The following is a 22,021-nucleotide window of genomic DNA, read 5'->3' on the forward strand; positions in this document are numbered from 1 at the left end:
CATTCCACTTGTTGCTCTGGAAGTGGTGTTAATAACTGATGGATGAACAGTGAAAAGGCTCAAATGGACTAGCTTGTTACCTAATACATTCTTAGTTTGATGTAAAAAAAAAAATGTAAAAAAAAATTAGTCGCATCAAAACAGCAACGGTTTTAAACATTATTCCATTATTTCTGTGATTATTTGAATGTTGGTAAAATAAAAATAAAGATATTGTAACGCTGAAAAGACTGTTTTGAGCAGCTGTTTCATTATTACAACCGCTTCAGCCTGGTAAACAGCAGCACGAGTGACGATTACACACACACTGGTTTGATCGCACAGCTCAGGGACATGATATAATAATAAGTGCGAACTTCGCGACGTTACTGCCACCATGCATTTGCAACTGGAAAAAAAAAAATTAAAGGAGGACAGCTTTCGATTTTTCAGAGAAACGGTAAATCTGTAAATGTTAAGATAAAGCATTTAGGTTAAATGAAGTGGCATTAACCCATGTGTATTCTGCAAAGGAAGTGGAATGTGTGCAAAGGTGTTTATTAAGGTTGCTGGTGTTTTCTCCTTTGGCTTGAAATCTCTGTTGGCATTCACGGCAGATGGGTTTTTCCGGTCTCATCAGGCAAAACCCAAAATAATTTCAAATCTCCTTATGTGAATTGTGTTTTTTAAAAAGCTTCTCACTCTAAAAAGTTTTACTTAAATCCATATTATCCATTAGGTGCCGCGACCGCCAAATTAACACGTTGAGATTCGGACGTGTGTTTGAAGCATGGGAAGACAACTCATTGAAAAATAAACAATACCATGTAAGGGGCACATTCTGTTTTTTTTTTTTGGAAAATAATATTTACTACCGCACATTCAACATTACTTACGGTACTACCACATTGACGATACTGCTGTTTAAAAAATACTGTGGCACTGCCAGTATTCTGAAGCTTTAGTACTGGGATACTACCATAGCACCAGTCTACTGTGCAACCCTACTTCTAATATGATTTGTCTGTAACCACATACATGGACATATTACAAAAATAAAGCATGGAAAAGAAACTGTCAGCAGTCTGAGTGAGTTTGACTCATACACTGATAGACTGTCGCATACGTTTTATTGTCTGCACCATGGTATCAAGGGAAGCCCAGTTTAATCGCGCATGTGATCCCACCCAGCGCTATCCTTTCACCGGAGCTCACAAATCAAGGGAAGCCTGGTTGACGTTCGCACACCTGCGTGCTCCAGATAAATTAGGATAGAGCAGAGTGCGTCACTTGCGTGAGTGATTCTCAGTAGATCGCGCAACACGCACATGAAACCAGTCTTCAATCACCCTGCACACATTAGCATGTTGAGCAAACATATTTAGCTTTATAAAGCAGCAAAAGCAAGATGAATATCATGAAATTTGCTTTGCCAGCCCAAAATTAGAATAGAAAGGTTGTATATCGGGGAATCTGTATCACTACCCAGCCCTAAAAATATCAAGCACATAATTTTATGTTAAACACATCCACCGAGGCAGCCATGGTTTACCTCTTCTAATTCTGGGACCTGAGAGCCATACTCAGTTTCCTCCTCATGTTCCTCTTCATCAACTTCCTGTTGGTCAGTCTGCTGTTCCTGCTGCTCTTCACTATACTCAGCCGGATAGTCATCCACCTGCGTAGAACAACCACATTTTTACTCCCAAAACGTCTCAAATTAATACTAAATTCAAGATGCTTCAATGGAAATTCATGCTGGATCTGAACATCAGGGCTAAGTTGATCTTCTATATCTCATAAAACACCTGTTGTGGGGGTGTGTAGTTGTTCAGCACTACCAAGGCCTGTTCAACACAGAAAGAGACATTGATGATGAAGATAAAACATTAGATTGAAGGAAAATCACTTCTGAATGAAAATGTTAATGCCACATCTGAGAGAGAATCCAGAAAGGCCCAGTGCAGCGATCTGATGTTGAGGAGGGTGGGTGCTGAAGGGGAGTCTTCCTAAATTAGCATAACAGTGGGAGCCCAGCCTCATTACTATGCCCTATTACCATTCCTGCTGATATTTGAAATTCAATGAGATGTAAATGTTTGACATGATACACAGAGAATGGGAGATAAACATGCACACGGCTCAGTGGTGGTGAAAATATCATTGACTATGTCGTCCTTGCACACACACAAACAGACACAAAGAAAGCTCCAGCGCACATAGATCAGTGGAAGGGAAAATATCATCATCTGACTCAGAGCAAATTCTCACACACACTTGTGCACAGAAAGCACAAAAGCACCCAGAGAGACAGGCACAGATGACTTCTGCTGACTACCTTGCTGAACCACACATGCCCTCCACCACAAGTCTTGACGGGTCTCCTCGCCATAGCTTACAGGTCCTGTGCCCATTACACTGTAATAGTACACCACAAGGCCTGCATGCGTCCCCCTGCTATGACTTTCCTGATCAGCCGATGGACAGCACCATGACAGTTCCCCACTTTCGTTTGCCCGTTTTCCCTTTTCTGGTCTTATTGGTTTACAGAAACCGCGCACACAACACAAAACAGAACCATTTTTAAAGTAAGAATAAAGTTAAATATATGTCATCAGGTTCAACATGGGCTGTTGTTGATTACCACAAGATTTTATGATTTTAAGGGGAAAAAAATTATAGAAATATATAAATATTAGGGATGTGCAGAACGACTACTTTCACTGACGTTTAAACAAAAAGTCAACTAGTCTAAAGTATGAAACGTTCAGTAAACGGTCCAAAAACATTCTGTGTTTATGTAAACCATTTAAAATACTTAATCTAATCTTAATCCTGCCTTGCGTTATGATCATTGTACATTAAATATATAGGAAAACATGCATTCACGGAATCAAACAAATTCGTGCATATTTATTGAAAACAACTAAATGAATAGTGCAGGACCAATATAACAACACTAATAGCCTCTTCTAAACAGAATTCACCAAGTAAAAGTTACATTACATTTTAAAACAGTCAGGACATTGTTGAAAATAATTAACAGGCGAGTCAAATCTCCAAGAGAGAAAACATTTTTTGCTGAAAAGTTGTGCGTGTACTACACGACATGCATTAGCTCTAATTTCACAGCTGTTAAGAACGTTAACCAATAACAGTTACGGTGTAAAAAACAAAAGAAAACAAAAAACATATAGGATAGAAAAAAACATATATTGTCTTAAACATGACGTGCACACAAAATAAAAAAAGTGTGTAGTCGGCACAGTTGAAAACAGCATTCTTGATCAGTAGGGTAAAAACAATTGCATATCTAGCCTAAAACAGTCATTTAGGCTACTTACTCAAAAGCATTCATTTTGATGAACAAAATTAACATGTCAACGTGATCCGGTGAAAGACGGGACGTGACGCACCTGAGGCAATAATCCTGCACTTGAAAAAGCCAGCTCGGCAGGAAAATAACTTGCAAGAACACACAGATTTAAAGACTCAAATGTGAAAACGTCCATTGCAACTTGCAAGCCAACGTTACGTAAATCCGCTTCCCAAAGTGATTTCCATAACTTTATTCATCTTGCGAGAGGACATTTTTCTGTGCATGCCACGAGTGAGAGAGGGAAGAAGTGCTGCAGCCGGAGGTTAAATTAAATTTTGTATTCATCTGCTCCAGACATCATTTTTTTTATAATATTTGTAGGATTGACTATATTTAAAATGTGTAACATTAACATTAATTTAAGTGCTCCCCCAGACAGGGACTGGGGTACTGGTCAGGGTTGAAAGAAAGCTGAATGCAGCAAAATACAATGATATCCTTAATGAAAACCTGGTCCAGAGCTCTCAGGACCTCAGACTGGGCTGAAGGTTCACCTTTCAACAGGACAATGACCTGAAGCACACAGCCAAGACAACGCAAGAGTGGCTTAGGGACAACTCTGTGAATGTCTTGAGTGGCCCAGCCAGAACCCGGACTTGAACCCAATCAAACATCTCTGGAGAGACCTGAAAATGGCTGCCCACTAACGGTCCCCATCCAACCTGACTCACATACACACACACACATACATACATATTATGTGTGTGTGTATGTATATGTATGTGTAATATATTATATATTATATTATATTATATATATATATATATATATATATATATATATATCACACACACACACACACACACACACTACCGGTCAAAAGTTTTGAAACACTTGACTGAAATGTTTCTCATGATCTTAAAAATATTTTGATCTGAAGGTGTATGCTTAAATGTTTGAAATTAGTTTTATAGACAAAATATAATTGTGCCACCATATTCATTTGTTTCATTATAAAACTAAAATGTAATTAAATTATAATTTTTTTTTTTAATTGATGACTTGGACCAAATAATAAAGAAAAGCAGCCAATAAGTGCCCAACTGGGAACTCCTTCAATACTGTTTAAAAAGCATCCCAGGGTGATACCTCAAGAAGATGGTTGAGAAAATGTCAAGAGTACATGTCTGCAAATTCTAGGCAAAGGGTGCCTACTTTGAAGATGCTAAAATATAAAACAGTTTTGATTTATTTTGGATTTTGTTTAGTCACAACATAATTCCCATAGTTCCATTTATTTTATTCCATAGTTTTAATGACTTTACTATTATTCTAAAATGTGAAGAAAAAAAATTATAAATAAATAATGAGTGTTTCAAAAATTTTGACCGGTAGTTTATATATATCATATCAAGCTTTTGACACTTAGGACAATAGACCTTTTTCACAGACCGATGACACGTTTCTGCTTTATTTAGCAGCGTAAATCTAGCCAATTTTTTGTTTTTATATGATTTTTTTTTTATATATATATATTGAGCGCAAGTTTATAACATTATGCTTTATGTTATATAACCCTGGAATTAATTTTAAAAAATTAATTACCACAGCTACGAGGGGGTTTCTATTACAGCTGCTGAGAGAGTGACAGTAAATTTGGCATCTTCTCTTTACTGTCTTAATCCACCACTCTATTTTTTCCTCTTCTGGAAAGTCATTCAAATGTAATAGTGGATTTTTTTCTTTTGCTCTTGTAGCAAATGGTTAAGTGAAAATAAGATTTGCTGTGGTCTGCCATTCACTGCTGTCTAAGTCTACCCTGCAAAAGTTCACTTCCACGTTCCAAAACCTGGAGTGTGAAAAAGGTCTATTGAGGTACTTGTACACAACCATTACACAAGTTGCAAACATTCATTGATGCTCAAGAAGACAACACACTACTATATGCATACTATAATTTATGTAAATATCTAATGTAGATTCTGAGGAGCAGTACTAAATAAAAAAAGCTCTTATATTTATATAAATTATGAAAGGGGTGTGAAAATGTATGACACAAAAGGGAATGCAAACTTATTTTCTCAACTATATATACGGTTTATTAAACCTCAGATTAATGGGTTATCAGCTGTCGTACTTTTCTTCGGCTTTCTAACTTGTTCCTGAACAGCAATCTAAATTGAGCAATTCTGTGATTTGGCGACTAAAAACAGCCATTGGGCTCCTTAATGTTTCAGTTTAGGAGCCAATAGCTCCTAAGTATTTTTTTTAGTCTGGAGCCCTGCCTTAATAACATACCTTTCCAATAATATTTGCTAAGTTGTGATGTCAGTCATTTTTAAAACCAATGAGGCGAAATGGTCGTGACCAAACCCATAAAGATTTGGTATCTCTTAAAGGAATGTTCCGGGTTCAATACAAGCAAAAGGAGGGACGAGTCAAAATTTTTTTTTGTGGTACTCAACATTCTGCTACAAATGCTGTCGACTGAGCTTGTATTGAACCAAAGTCTTTCTAGCAAGTCAGACCACAGTCGGCCATCTTTGGAATGCTCTTGGTAGGCTATATCCAGTCAAGCCAGTGCAGCTCCCATCTACTTGAATGGGGAAAGACCAAAATCTCAAAAATGGTTGGTCAAGATTACGATCAAAGAACTTATTTCAGAGAGTTGCATGGCACCATGTGAGGTTCGGATGTGTGAATGGCGAGCTCTGTGCACTTAACTAGTTTTAATACTTTGTATGTCATAAACCGGTGAGATTTGATACACCCTGATTTTTAACTGTTCTAGGAAGACAATATGTCAAAGAATTCAAAATCCTCGGACTTTGGAGATATTAAAAGACACTTACGTGCTCAAGCTGAAGCTCCTGAGCAGCAGGCCAAAAGCCCGGGAGTCAATTTGGATGGTGAAATGAAGGAAATTCGTTGCTCACATAGTTTCGGCTCAGAGATCCGCGGAGGGAGACAGGACCCGATCAATTCTGGCCAAATTTCTGAGATCATCCGATAAAGATATTGTGTTAAGTGAGGCGAGGAGTAAAGGAAGGTATTCTTGGAAGAACCACTGCATTTTCTTTTTTCCAGACTTTGCGAATTCGACAAGGAGAGAAACGTGATTGATTCAAGGAATGCAAGAAACTCCTACATCAACAGAAAATCGTATCTGCACTGATGTTCCCGGCCAAATTGAGAATAGATACTAAGGATGGCCGCAAAATATTTACATGCCCACAGCAAGCACTGTCCTTCATAAAGTCAACGGAGTGAGTAAGTCATTGTGTGATTCTCACGTTGCAACCGAGTCGGCCTGACTCACTGAACATTCACTTGACTGTCCGAGCGCCTTTTTTGTTTCTTTTTGTGCTGGTTCCCCCTAGCAGCTGGAGTTTGTTTTGTGGAATAACACTCCTTTGGAACAGTTTGTGGTTGAATCTGCACGTTCTTTGTGCTTATGCCTCCTATTTGCTAGAGTTTGTTTTGTGGAATATTTCTTGCAGGACACTGGAGTGATTAGGTCATTTGTTGCACCCATGCAACAGCTGAATGAGCTGGCTCACTGAACATTCGTTTGACTGCCCGAAGAAAATGAACAGCTTTTTTTTTTTTTTTTTTTTTTGCTGGTTCCGCTAGCAACTGGAGTTTGTTTTGTGGAGGAACACACCTTCAGGACAGTTATGTGGATGAATCTACATGCTATTTGTGCTTATGCCTCTTATTGGCTGGAGTTCTGTTGTGTAAGTCTGTCTCACAAAATATGTATAGAAGCACCAGACGTGAGCAATCTGACGGCAAAGTTTTCACTAGAGCCTGACCGATATGGGATTTTTGAGAACGATATAGATTTTAGAAAGGGAAAATTCACCAATTACCAATACGGTGGCTGATATATTTAATTTTTGAGCTGGAATGAAAACAGACCTTTCTATGTGGATTTCTCACCGATATGACTATGCAAAGGTTCTCAGAAGGCTGCTTTCTTAAACAAATATATTTATCAAAGAATATTTGGCATTATTATTATACACTGTCAACAAATTCTAGAAATGAACAAAGAACAAATAAAAATACAATAAATGGCTTAATAAACATCAGTACTGTATGTTTAGTATCAGTCAATTGCTGACCATTAAAATAAAGAATAAATAAAAATAAAATATATAGCTAAATAAACATCAGTACTGTATATTTAGTATCAGTCAAATGCTGACCATTAAAATAAATTATAAATTAAAAAAAAAAAAAATAGCTAAATAAAAATCAGTACTGTTTAATATCAGTCAATTGCTGACCATTAAAATAAAGAATAAATAAAAATAAAATAAATAGCTAAATAAACATCAGTATTACTGTTTAGTATCAGTAAAATGCTGACTATATTAATACTGCCGAGTCAAGATAAGCAGCGGTGTTACACCGTATTCTGCTATACAAGTTCAGGGGAAACTCTCAACGGTGGAAAAACAGACTTCTAAATATTACATTTTATAAATGCAACGACTGGAATTGTTCGGTTGAAGGAGGTACCAAACTGTGAATCCTGAACAAAACAGTTTGGTGAACACATGTTTACACATTAGCTTCCACTCAGCTGACAACAATGAAAGTAGCTACATGATTAGCTAGTTAGCTATAAGCTCGTTGCCTCGGAGAGTAAAAGACGGACGTTGTTTACCAACTAGTTAACAACATAGCATGAAATCAACACTCAGCAGACACGATCCACCACCGCAACTTGTCTACGGAGCTGCAAACAGATGCTCTTATGTTTACCTTTCAATCTGCTACATTACTGACTGCACTGACAAACTATAGCTGGCTAACAGCAAACAGACATGAGTGACATGGTTGTCAGGGACAAGGTTAATGTTATATTAGTTATATTGAAAGGGAAAATGATGGGGTCATTCTTTATTAAGTTTCCAGTATGTATTTCATAAACTAGTTAACTAGATTTATCGGTTGGGCACTAGTTGTCACGGGGGCTTTCGTAGGCATACATGGACTGTTTGAGTTTAGAGGGATGGACGCTGTGCGCAGGGTTAATGTGCACGTTTTTCTTTTTTTTCTTTCTTTTTTTCTGGGGGATGTTCGGGGTTTGACTGTTGCACTAACCTTGGAATGTGGTCATTATAATTTTATTTTTGACACACAATCGATTTTTTCTAATATGTCAAAATGTCAAATGTTAATATGAGTGGATTGTCTCTCTTCACATGGAATGTGAATGGGTTGGGGCACCCCATAAAAAGAAGGAAGGTTATTTCTCTACTTAAACGAAAGAAATATGATATAGTGTTTCTTCAAGAAACGCATCTGTCCCTGCAGGAAGCTGAAAAATTTGGTAAGATATGGGGTGGACATGTTTTCTTTAGTGCTGGCTCAAGTAAGAGCAGGAGAGTCATTATATTGATAAATAAACATCTACAATTCAAATTTCTCAAACAGATTAAAGATAAATTAGGAAGAGTCATTATTGTTTTAGCAGAAATTCTGGGGCAAAGGTTGATATTGGCTAATATTTACTCACTTAACGCTGATGATCAGGGCTTTTTTATAGATCTTGAAGGGATGTTGCAAGCTGCTAGCACCCCTCATGATATAATATTTGGAGGAGACTTTAATCTATTGATGGATTCAGTCCTTGATCATAGTGAAGCAAAAGTGTGTAAGCCCCCTAGAGCAACACTGACGCTTCACAGGATGTGTAAAAATCTTGGTCTTACAGATATTTGGAGACTTTTGAACCCATATGGTAGAGACTATACATTTTTTTCACCAGTCTATAAGATTTATTCTAGAATAGATTTTTTTTTATATACAAGTACCTAATTTCATCTGTTGTTGATTGCTCAATTGGAAACATTTTAGTCTCAGATCATGCCCTGGTGAGTTTAGAGGTGTTGCCACATTCGGAGAAAAAGACATCATTTAGTTGGTGCTTTAATGTATCCCTTTTGCAAAATCCTGAATTCCAACAAATGTTAAAGGCTGAAATCAATGTTTATATGGAGACCAACTGGTTCTCAGTATTCTCTGTGGGCGTGGCTTGGGAGGCATTTAAGGCGATTCTTAGGGGTCAGATCAGTATGCCTCATTCACCAAAAAATCCAAAGCACGAGAACTCGTGGAATTGGAAGGGAATATTAAAAGTGCAGAGGCAGAGCTGAAGCGCCGAATGTCATCTAATGGCCTCAGAGAATTAACCCGATTGAAGTACAGATATAATACTACTTTGTCGCGGAAGGTGGGGTTTTGGCTATTCAGGGCATGACAGTCATACTTTGAGTCGTGGGACAAAGCAGGGAAGTTTCTGGCTAGATATATAAAACAGAGAGAGTCTCTTTCTACCATTCCCTCAGTGAAATCTGCAGGTGGTGAAATATTTACCTCAGCCATTGATATTAATAATGCTTTTAAAGAATTCTATCTTGATCTCTAATATTCCACATCTTCGTCTACTAATGAAGATATTAGAAACTTTGTGGAACCATTAGAACTTCCTAAACTGATGACTGAGCAAAAACATTCTCTTGATTCTGAGATAAACTTGGAGGAGCTTGGCAAGGTAATTAAGGCCTTGCCTACGGGCAAGGCTCTGGGGTCAGATGGCTTTGCTGCTGAATTTTTTAGATCTTATGCTACAGAACTGGCTCCACATTTTCTAGAAATTTATACGGAATCATTAAAGAATGGAAAGCTTCCGCCAACCATGACACAAGCCCAGATCAGTCTGATTCTTAAAAAGGACAAAGATCCAAGCGAGTGTAAGAGTTACCGTCCAATTTCCCTGATCCAGCTAGACGTAAAAATATTGTCAAAAATTTTGGCTAACCAATTAGGTCAAGTTATGACATCTCTTATACATATAGATCAGGTGGGGTTTATTTGGGACTGCAGCTCTTCTGATAACATTAGGCATTTCATCAATATCATGTGGTCAGTGGCAAATGATCAGACTCCGGTCGCTGCCATCTCACTTGATGCCGTAAAGGCATTTGATATGGTAAAATGGGATTATCTTTTTAAGATTTTGGAAATAAATGGGTTCAGGAATACTTTTATTGGATGGATTAAGTTACTTTATAGACACCCGGTAGCGGCGGTACAAACAAATGGATTAATTTCAGATTATTTTACTCTGGATAGGGGCACCCAGCAGGGTTGCGCTCTTTCACCATTATTGTTCTGTCTTGCCCTGGAACCATTAGCAGCTGCGATATTCCAGGGATGTTGGCGGGTGGTATGGCGCATAAGCTTTTGCTTTACGCAGATGATATTTTATTATTAGTCTCCGACCCTACTAGATCTATGCCTTGTCTCCACAGAATTTTTAATTCCTTTAAGTTTTCAGGATACAGAGCTAATTGGTCTAAATCCGAAGCTTTGGCTCTGACAGCGTACTGCCCAGTAACAGCTTTTCAGCCGAGCGCCTTCTAGTGGCCCAAACAGGGCATTAAATATTTGGGCATTTTATTCCCAGCCAATTTGTGTGATTTAGTTAAACTTAATTTTGACCCCTTAATAAAAAGTTTTTAAAGCGATGTGGGCAGGTGGGCTTCATTACATTTATTGGGAAGGTTAATGTTATTAAAATTGTATTCCAAAATTCAACTACCTGCTACAGTCACTCCCTGCAGATGTCCCCCTCTCTTATTTCAAGCAATTTGATAGCATAGCGAAGTCCTTCATTTGGAATGGTCCCAGATTACATTTCAATAAGTTACATAGGCCGATTGACAAAGGTGGGTTAGGCCTACCCAAGATTTTTGTTTATTATTATGCATTTGGTCTCAGAAATTTGGCTCATTGGTTGTTTCCACCTGAGAGAGCCCCTCCCTGGTTTTGTATTGAACAGGAAGTTTTTGCCCTATTTTACCACTGCAAAGCCTTTCTAATAAACTAACCGGAGAAGTTAAGTCACACCCCATTATCTTGCATTTGCATGCGGTATGGACAAGTGTCCAGAGTGTTTAATTCTGACATTTATTTAAATGTTGCTTCGAGCATATTGGCTGAACCCAAAATTATGTATTAATAAGTCCCCTTTCTGCTGGTCAGAGTGGATTGTGAGGGAGGTTAAGACTAGGGATGCACCGATCCGATACCTGGATCGGTACCGGCTCCGATACTGAAGCTTTTAGACGGATCGGGTATCGGTCCGACGAGCCCGATCCAAATCCGATACTGTGTGTTAGTTATGTTCGTTACTGTCAAGCTCCAAAAATGACATAAAAGAACCATAAAAACACCATTAAAGCAGTTTATATGACTCGTGCATTTTATTCAAGCCACCTGAAGACATGCGATAGTTCTGTGAATCACAAAAGGCTGTGTTTAATAAGTAAATATACAGTATGTGAAGAGCCAGCGCATTAGTGAATGGTGCTGCTCTGTTGACACAAACTCACGCACAGGCTGGTGATGCACTCACGGCTATTTTTAGCCTTCACAGCGGTGCTCAATATTTGAGTGCTACTCAAGAACAGCATCTCAGATGTAGATGCTCAATAGTTCGGTTCACTTATAATATACATTTAGAACAGCACCAGAGGTGCATATTACCAGAATTTGAATAAGAAGCTAATTAAACTACTGTGAACTTGCCTACAAAAAGACACATACAGGACTTCCTGGAGAGTTTAGAATGTCAAAATAAAAGTGTGAGGGTTTAAAAAGTGCCCAATTTAAATATATTACTGTATATAACTTTATTTCAAATTAAAATTAAAAGTCAATAATAATAATATTAATAACAATTTACTGTTATTATTATTATTATTATCATCATTAGTATTTGTTTACAATTTATAACAATATTTAAGTTGAATGGGTTCTAAAAAATAACTGTGTGAATGAAAAAAGGACTGATGTCTTACAAATAAATTGAACAAAAAGGAGATCTGAATCCTTTATAGTCCAGATGCGAGTTGAAACGTTTTTGAGGAAAAAAAAAAAAAGGGGGGGAGGAAAAAAAAAGGAAAAAATAAAACACTGGTTTCTTTTCTACTGAAGACTTGAAAGACTGGAATTACTGTTATTTTTGCTGCTACCTTATCCAGTACACTAGTTAATAATAAAAAGTGTTTCTTAATAAGCTATACATTTATATTGAAATAATGTGAAGTTAGAGGTTTGTATTTCATTAAATATTTAAGAGTACTCCCAATTAGTTCTACACAATAATGCAAATATATTCTAAACTGATTATGCAAAAAAACAACACTGGTATCAGCTTGGGATCGGTATCTGCCGATACTGATATTTCCGATATCGGAATCAGAAGAGAAAAAGTGGTATCGGTGCATCCCTAGTTAAGATGCTCAGTGACCTATATGAGAGTGGAGTGTTGAAATCTTTTGAAAATATGGTCCAACATTTTAGGATTCCCAGATCTCAGTTCTTTAGGTATTTACAGCTGCGCCACCTGCTCTCTGCTATTTTTGGGTGTAGCATACACCCCCCTAAAGCAGCAGATACTCTGGAAGTGGTGATTACTGCTTTTGGAAAAGGTCATGAGGCATCAGTGTATTACTCCCTGTTAATTCAGAGTCTGGGGGACGGAGCTTCAACTTCTCTCAAGAGATTATGGAGAAAGATTTAAACTTGATATTGGAGGAGGGAGTGTGGGCTAGGATTCTAAAAAAACGTCGAGTCTACATCTAGAGATGCAAGGGTGTATCTGATCCGATTCTATTGGACCCCCTCATGATTGTATAGGCTTGGTCTTAAAGACACACCCACCTACTGGCAATGCCAATCAGAAGATGGGGACATAACCCATGTTTTTTGGGGATGTGTTAAGATCCAAGAATTTTGGTTGAGGGTTCAGAGCTTTATGTGACGTATTGGACACTCAATTTTCATTTTGCCCAGACTCTGCATCTTAGGCGATGAGGCAGTCATTAATATTGTGGATAGTCATTTAAAAAGTTGGGTCCTAGCCGGAGTTATGGTTGGCAGACAAATCATCCTCAGGGGGTGGAAGTCGGCTGGGGCACCCTCATTTCGGGAGTGGTGGGTGGGGTGGCAGCATTCGAGGAGGTGATGTTTAGAAGGCTGTGAAAATAGGATTTGTTTGATAGGAAGTGGGGTGGATATTTGGTGGGGGGGGGGGGGGATATTCAGGGGGTTTAATGTGTATAATTGATTCTGTATTTTATGCTATGTTTGTTTGTCTTGGAGTGGTGGTGGTGTAGTGGGCTAAAGCACTGAACTGGTAACCAAAAGGTTGTTGGTTCAATCCCCACAGCCACCACCATTGTGTCCTTGAGCAAGGCACTTAACTCCAGGTTGCTCCAGGGGGATTGTCCCTGTAATACGGGCACTATAAGTCGCTTTGGATAAAAAGCATCTGCCAAATGCATAAATGTAGATGTAAATGTCTTATGAATGTAATCAATAAAAATTGTTAATAACAAAGAACATATTTCAAAATCTGACAATACTAGAATCATAAATTGTGATTCATTACCTCATATTACACTAAGAAATCCGCAATTTTGGGGGGTCTGTGTAGCTCAGCGAGTGCTGACGCCGACTACCACCCCTGGAGTTGCGAGTTCGAATCCAGGGTGTGCTAAGTGACTCCAGCCAGATCTCCTAAGCAACCAAATCGGCCCAGTTGCTAGGGAGGGTACAGTCACATGGGGTAACCTCCTTGTGGTCCCGATTAATGGTTCTCGCTCTCAATGGGGCGCATGGTAAATTGTGCGTGGATCGCGGAGAGTAGCATGAGTCTCCGCGGTGTCATGCATGACGAGCCACGTGATAAAAAGTGCGGATTGACAGTCTCAGAAGCGGAGGCAACTGAGACATCCTCTGCCACCCGGACTGATGTGAGTAACCGCGCCACCACGAGGACCTACTTAGTAGTGGGAATTGTGCATTCCAAATTGGGAGAAAAGGGGATACATTTTTTTCATTTATTTTTTTTTCCACAATTTTCCCAGCTTGTATAGCTAACGCACATGCGCATTTGAAAGCTGATTGACAGGTGATGTCTGTATCTAAAAGGTGATTGGCTCTTTTCACTAAGGCAGGACTTCCTTTCTACATTCGTTGACCTTTGGGCACACAGTGCTCCTTGGTTGAGCGTTCCAATTTCTCCCATTCATTTTAATAGAAATGGCCCATCTCTGCTAAATAATCTCTGATTAAACCCGGAACATTCCTTTAAAAAAAATTTTTTTTTAAACGGAATGTCCTCTTTACAATACACTAGCACTGTTGGATGTACAGTATGGTTTAAGAGAAATTCACTTAAAACAAATGTCCCCTACAGAGGACAAACATGAAATGCTGGGTGCCAGGAGGTTAAATCTGTAGAACAGCCTGTAAACCAGCCTAACACAGATAGTTGGATAGGACCAAATCACTATGACATGTATCCTGCACACACAGCACATAAACTGACCACCTACAGGGCACATGGCTAATCCTTTAAACCATTCCACACATTAACTTTGGATAACAGCAAACATGGAAATGCTAAGCCCCAGCAGCTAAGCGACCTTGTAAACATAGATATCATATGGTCAAACAAAACACTCGCATAGTGGGATTTAAGCAATAAAAATATTCTTCAAGAATGCTGCAAATAGCTGACAAACGTGGTTTATCTTCTTGGTATTCACTACAAAATATTCTGTCACTGTTGGCTCAATCATGCCAGGACAAAACAAGACAGTTTCTTCATGATGTCCCTGTTAAGTGTTTTGAAATTGCTCCTTCTGGTCTGTTCCCTTAAGTTAAGCAAAAAAATAAGTAAACATGTACAGAAAGGACACAACTCATCAATCATGCCCTTGTGTCACTCTAGTTAAAGACCACTTTAAAGAAGGTCAATAATCTTTTCACCAACAGCCAACTTTATCAGATCCTGTCTAAGAGCTCTTCCCATTAGCCAGAATGGATTGGCAGGACATCTGCTGAACAAAGACTCTCACCCTGTACAAAACCATGAGGCCTGAGGGTCACAAAGCATGAGGTGTCAAGGTGTAGATGTGGGGGAAATGTGGAGGGGGAAGTATGCCGAGTGTGTGAATGTAAGCAATAGAGATCGCAAGAGAAACACAGTTCCTTACTTGAAAATCATCATCCAGTGGCTCATCGATCTGTAGGTCCAGCACTTCATCTTGATATCCATCATAATTCTGCTCTCCTGTGTATTCCATCCCTTCCTCCTCTCCTTGGTACTCCTCACCCCCATACTCCTCATCATGAGCGAAACCCTCTTGCCCAACCTCTGTCTGTTCAAAGGCCTCTTCTGTATATCGGCCCCCTTCAGCATCTTCATCCTGAAGTTGACCTGAGGTCCCCAGACCCAGAGTTGCATTTAAACTCAAAACTTCACCCTGGCCACTGTAACAGACAGACAAACATAAACAGAGAAAAATGTGTTAATGTTCTGGACAATAAAGTGTAGATTTGGTTTGATTTTTGGTTCCAAGAGCCCACAATAACTATGTTATATATTTAAGGAATAGTTAAACATGACAATGTTGAAGGAATGACATTATTACTGTCATTAATAGCAGTGGAACAAAAAGGAGAATTTTGTGAAGAATTTTCAAATAGCTCTTTTTCATAGAACAGATCATAGTGACCATGTCTGTCAAGCTCCAAAATTATGAAAATAAATAAACACCATAAAAGTTGTCCATACGACTTCTGCGCTACAGTCTTCTCAAGCCATACAATAACTTTGTGTGATGAACAGACTGAAATTGAAGTCATTAAGGCCTACCCACACCAAAATATTGAGGAATTTGTGAGACAAACTGCTGATGAAAGGTGTATTCACACTGAGACCATGACGAACAAAATGAATAACAGTTTCCACCCTGTACAGAAGGTGGCGCTGTTGCTGTTATACAATCATGTTGATATTGTTTTCCTATGCTGACATTCTCCAGCATTGATTTGGCAAAACTGTTTCATTGTTATTTCCATGTTTTTTATGCATTTTAAGGAATTTTCTTTACCAGCAGAAGCACACTTTCATCCAACAAGCTTCTGAAGCTAAGCAGGGCTGAGCCTGGTCAGTACCTGGATGGGAGACCTCCTGTGAAAACTAAAGTTTCTGCTGGAAGAGGTATTAGGGAGTCCAGCAGGGACCCTGCGGACTGTGTAAGGCCTAATGCCCCAGTATAGTGATGGGGACACTATACTGTAAAAAGGCACTATCCTTCGGATAAGACGTTAAACCGAGGTCTTGACTCTCTGTGGTCATTAAAAATCCCAGGACACTTCTCAAAAAGAGTAGGGGTGTAACCCTGATGTCCTGGCCAAATTCCCCCCATTGGCCCTTCTCATTCATGGTTTTCTAAAAATCCCCATCCATTAATTGGCTCTATTACTCAACTCTCTCCTCTCCACCAATAGCCGGTGTGTGGTGAGCATACTGGCGCACTATGGTTGCCGTCGCATCATCCAGGTGGATGCTGCACACTGGTGGTGGTTGAGGAGTGTCCCCTGTTCACTGTGTAAAGCGCTTTGTGTGTAGTGTCAGAAAAGCGCTATATAAAATGTAATGTTCATTCATTCATTCAATATAAATACAAGTAGAATAATGTACATTAAGGAAAAACAGATATAGAAAATATGATGCATAACATTAAAAATGTTATAAAAGAAAACACAAGCTCAAGGCTTTTCTTTATTAAATTATCGCATATTTGTATTGAATTCAGGGTTTCTTGTCTGTGGTGAGAAAAAGAGCACCATTACAGTAATACTTTGCTATATTATCCTTGCAATCAAAATAGCAATGAGGTTCTACAATAAGTTTTTCTTCACCCGTAGTAAAATATTGCATGTAAAGAGTCTTTTTATGCAATATTTTATTACAAGCTTTGTCCAAACGTATTGCTGAATCTCACTGTTATTTTAAATGGCAGAATAATATAACAGGCACAGAAATATAGCTACATATTAAATAATGTACATTATTACATGGCTCTCTGGAATACTTGATTCTGATTGGTCAATGGCACCATCCAGCGATCAGATATTGCTCTGTAATAACCACACATCCTGGGATTAAGACGTTTCAGACAGCTCATCCGGGTTCTGTGAGCAGTCTCTCCTGCTTTTCGGCTCACTGTGCAATCTCTACAAGTAAGCTAATAAAATAATTTCAACTCAAATCAATGTTTCATGTCCATTTATTTATTTATTTGGTATGTAGTCTTGTAATAGGTTAAATAATGAGCAGTCAGATGGTCATTTTCACAAAATAAACAACAACAGAACTCCGAATCAAACCAGATGTGGATTTCAGCTGTTCAGCGATTTATTTTTTCTCAAATTAAATAATTTCAACACAAATCAATATCATATGTCCATGTATTTATTTATTTGGTTCACAGCCGTGTAATAAGTGGGATAATGTACAGTCAGCCGGTTGTTATCGCAAAATAAACCCCTTCAGGCTGATGCAAGACCCGTCCTGATCACCCTGTCAGAGTTTGTGCGATAACAACCGGCTGACTGTACATTATCCCTTACTTAAGACAAAACACAAGGTACAGTATATTCTAAAATATGAGGTATCGGCACATCACATAAATATTCTACTAAGAATGTGTTTACAGCGTCTACATTATTTATTTACTGCATATTTGCATTGAATTCAGGGTATTTGTGCGTGAGACAAGTAAAAGAGCACCAGAATACACGCCAATGTTTTGTTTATAAAAATTTATAAAACAAACAATTATTATAGCCTAGTCAGACTTTCAAAATAAGACCAGGTTTATTTTTGTAGTACAAAGGGTTCATGAACTGCAGTTTAAATTTTTCAGAGGTGTGTATCAACTGCACGTCCAATGCCGAAGTTTACCAGTTGATTTGAGCGACCAACACACTGGATTTATCATCTGTAGTGACTCTGGAAAAATTACAAAAAGCTTTATCTCATTGGTTAGTTTTCATCGCAGTCTGAAGGAGAAAAAAATAATCAGACTGCTTCATACAAAAACTTTGGATTGTCGGTGGACGATTTGTCAGACCCGATGTGAGTAGAGCCATAGGAATGCATTGTTCCTATTCTAAGGCTCATACGAAATGAAAATTTGTAGCGAAAAACAGACTTGGGGTGAATAGGCCTTTCTTTGAACATCTTCCTCTCGGCCTTGACTCTCTAATCAAATATGGTGCAAATTAGACGTCAGTTACTGTACATCAAACTTCATTGGTTCTCACGTCTCGTGTCCAAACATCATTGACATCAAACCTGACTAAATGCATCTATTACGCCATGTTTGAATTGAGAGCAACGGGGTTCCTTTTTGAAGCTTGACAGTCATGGCCACTATGCATTGTCATTGTATGGAATAGAGCTGTGTGAAGACTCTTAAAAACGTTTTGTGCTACACAGAAAAATAACAACATACAGGTTTATAATGACATGAGGGTGAGTAAAATACTGATAATTTAAATTCTGTAACAATGTTCCAAGCACATCACTTAAAATTGTCATTTTAAACAAGCATTTTTTACTACAAAAAAGAAAGCAATTTCACTAATGCAGAATGACAATTAACTGAGGAAAAATGCAGCCAACACTCACAAAACCAGATGTTTTTATAACCTCAGAGCTCTACCATAGGTGTCGAAGTTAGTTCAATGTCATCTCTAATTATGTTATGGATGAACTGCTCTATTGATTTTGTCATAGTACTGAAGGCTTTGCATAAATTATGGGTAATTAAGACAATTTTGACCCCACAATCTGAAAAGTCAGTTTTGATTATAAATTAGCTACTTTACTACACTGCTAAAACAAAGATTATGAACAGTGTACATACAGTAGTCCTGTATTTAATATCAATTGTGAGCTTATCTTTATCAAAGTAACATTTATGTTTAAGTAGTTTACTTTAGTTAAATTTAGTTAAGTAACAACAACTAATCAAAAATGTATGATGAAAACGGTCAACACATTTCGTTATCAAACAGTCGAATAGGTGCTCTGTGGCTCAGAAAACCTCCAGTAGTAAAAAATGCATTTGAAAAATTACAAAACCAACGTTTAAGCTGCTCTGGAGAAGGAGCACAACCGTTTGTCCAAATCATGGCAGCACTTTGTATTAAACACTTCATAGAAAATCATAAGCACACAGCTTAACCTCATGCAACCCCACGTCCTCCTGTGCGGACATTGAATTTTGTCTTCGCTATTTCATTTAAACCAACTGATCTCAGTTCAGGCACTCTGGGCTGTCAGTAAAGGGTTAAACTTTTGACGCATCGAGTCATGTAACAAAACAACAAGGTGCCGATCACAGCAGAGTTTGTTTTTGGGAGAAATGCCAACAAAACTCGATCTGGTAAGAAACCTCATTAAGTTTTTACATTGTTGGAGTCAAAACAATAGAGTCTCTAGTTTCATCCAATATGTCTTTCTGAAAATGTGAGTGTTTATCACGAAACATCAAGCTGTTAAACACAATGACCACGAAAGTGGACTATAGCGTCATTCTTTTCTTAGAAACTCTATATTTACTGTGCATTATCAAACCGAGAACAGTGTGTAACACATTTTTTTTTCTTTTTGGTTCCTGGGTAGTAAGTGTTATTTCCTAATTGCTTATGCCTCAAAGTATAGAAAATGGCTATTATTCCCCACAAACTTTGCTTTTGTGACCAGGACAGTTATATTTTGAAATGTACCTATTTCCAATAAGAAAACAGGCAAATTTGTGTATTTTCGTTCACATAAAGTCAGCATATGAATCCAAATTAACATGTATTTATACTAAAGTAATACAAAAATGACTACAAAAGATTTAGAAGTGAGTAGTTTTTCGAGATTTACGATTAATTGTAAATCACTTTCACAAATCAGCCCCCAAATGTAGTCTCCCATCATGTTCTCGTTATACTGTCCTTGGTAGCGGCGTTCAAAGTCCAGTATATCCTGATGGAAGCGTTCGCCTTGCTCCTCCGAATACGCTCCCATGTTCTCCTTGAATTTATCAACATGAGCATCAAGGATATGGACTTTGACGGATTTCAGAGGTGGAGCTGAGGAGAGAAACCCATACTACCCCAACCAAAAAGACCTCAATGACTTGATTATTGATCTTGGTCTCACCAAGTCCAATGCCGAGCTTTTGACGTCTAGGCTCAAGCAGTGGAACTTGTTGGATGAAAGTGTGCAAGTCGCAGATCAGAGGAAGTGTCATCAAACTTTTTCCAGCTTCTTCACCCGTCAAAGATGGGCTCTGCTTCTGCCACAATGTGACCAGTCTGTTCGAGGCAATCGGAATCCCCTGTAACCAGAATGAGTGGGGCCTCTTCATTCACAGCTCATACAGGACCCTCAAAGCCGTGCTGCTCCACAATGGTAAAAAGTACTCGTCTCTTCCCCTGGCTCACTCGGTGCACCTCAATGAGGATCACAACAGCATCAAGACCTTGCTGGACGCCTTGAAGTATGATGAGTATGGCTGGGAGGTCATAGGAGACTTCAAAATGGTGGCATTCCTGATGGGTCTCCAAGGCGGTTTTAAGTTTCCCTGCTATCATTGCCTTTGGGACAGCAGGTACACCAAGGCGCTCTACAACAGGCGGGACTGGCCACAGCAGACCGAGTTCTCTGTGGGGAGGAACAACGTCAAGTGGGAGCCACTGGTGGACCCCCGGAAGGTGCTGATGCCACCACTGCACATCAAATTGGGCCTTATGAAACAATTTCTCAGAGCTCTAGATAAGGAGTCGGCAGCCTTCAAGTACCTTCAAGACTTCTTCTGGTCAAATTGTGGCAGAAGCAGAGCCCATCTTTGACAGATGAAGAAGCTGGAAAAAGGTTGGTGATGCTTCCTCTGATCTGCGACTTGCACACTTTCATCCAACAAGTTCCACTGCTTGAGCCTGGATGTCAAAAGCTCGGCATTGGACTTGGTGAGACCAAGATCTCTAATCAAGTCATTGAGGTCTTTTTGGTTGGGGTAGTATGGGTTTCTCTCCTCAGCTCCACCTCTGAAATCCGTCAAAGTCCATATCCTTGATGCTCATCTTGATAAATTCAAGGAGAACATGGGAGTAGCGGTCTTCACGGGTCCAAAAATTTGTGCCTGAACCCAAAAAGACCCGGAAATGTACTACCCGAACCCGAGCCGGACCCGTTTATTATTTGAAAGCTGGGACCCGGACCCAGCCGGGAGACACCGACTTGATCGACACCGATTTCACAACTGATTGTTATTAAAAAGTTAATTTAAAAGTTGTGATAACAAAACTTTGTGTCTTACCTAATGTAACGTTAGTAGTCTTCTCCCTTGTGCCTGGCTGTGATGCATATAATCCATCCTCTTTGCCAAGAAAGTTGGTCAAATACATCCAGGTTTTCTGTGATTCCTCTCTTGCTGATTGAAACAACATAGCTAATCCACTCATTATTTCAGCTTCAAAAGTCCACTTGCTGTCACGGTGACTGATGACAAAAGCGACTTGTTTAGAATCAGCTTTGCAGTTTTTTTGTATATCACATAAGATAACTTCGACTGTTTGTCCTTTTGAACTATAATAACGATTGCTCGTTCATTGGCACAGCTGCTAACGTTAGCATTGCTAATTTGCTATCATGTGCCTTAACTCCGCTCTGCCTCTGACGTCACTCAGCTCGTTGTGGCTCCTCTCCGTTTTTCACCTTATTTCCCGCCTGCACTTTCACATCCTAATTTTACAATGTTGCAACTTAGTTACAACACACAC

The 22,021-nt window shown here is 38.8% G+C and overlaps 1 protein-coding gene across 4 annotated transcripts in view; it reads right to left on the reverse strand.

Annotated features, from left to right (window-relative positions):
- The window catches only part of rbm33a (RNA binding motif protein 33a), a 67,574-nt gene that overhangs the window by 33,793 nt on the left and 11,760 nt on the right, over positions 1 to 22,021 (reverse strand). For all 4 annotated transcript variants that reach the window (XM_051703581.1, XM_051703566.1, XM_051703574.1 and 1 more), the window contains exons 5-6: positions 15,385 to 15,661; positions 1,532 to 1,657 (exon numbers count right to left, since the gene is read on the reverse strand). In XM_051703581.1, coding sequence (XP_051559541.1) covers positions 1,532 to 1,657; positions 15,385 to 15,661 — 403 coding nt within the window. The remainder of the gene's footprint in view (positions 1 to 1,531; positions 1,658 to 15,384; positions 15,662 to 22,021) is intronic.

This window comes from Myxocyprinus asiaticus, chromosome 1 (assembly GCF_019703515.2).
Source record: "Myxocyprinus asiaticus isolate MX2 ecotype Aquarium Trade chromosome 1, UBuf_Myxa_2, whole genome shotgun sequence".
Lineage (NCBI taxonomy): Eukaryota > Metazoa > Chordata > Actinopteri > Cypriniformes > Catostomidae > Myxocyprinus > Myxocyprinus asiaticus.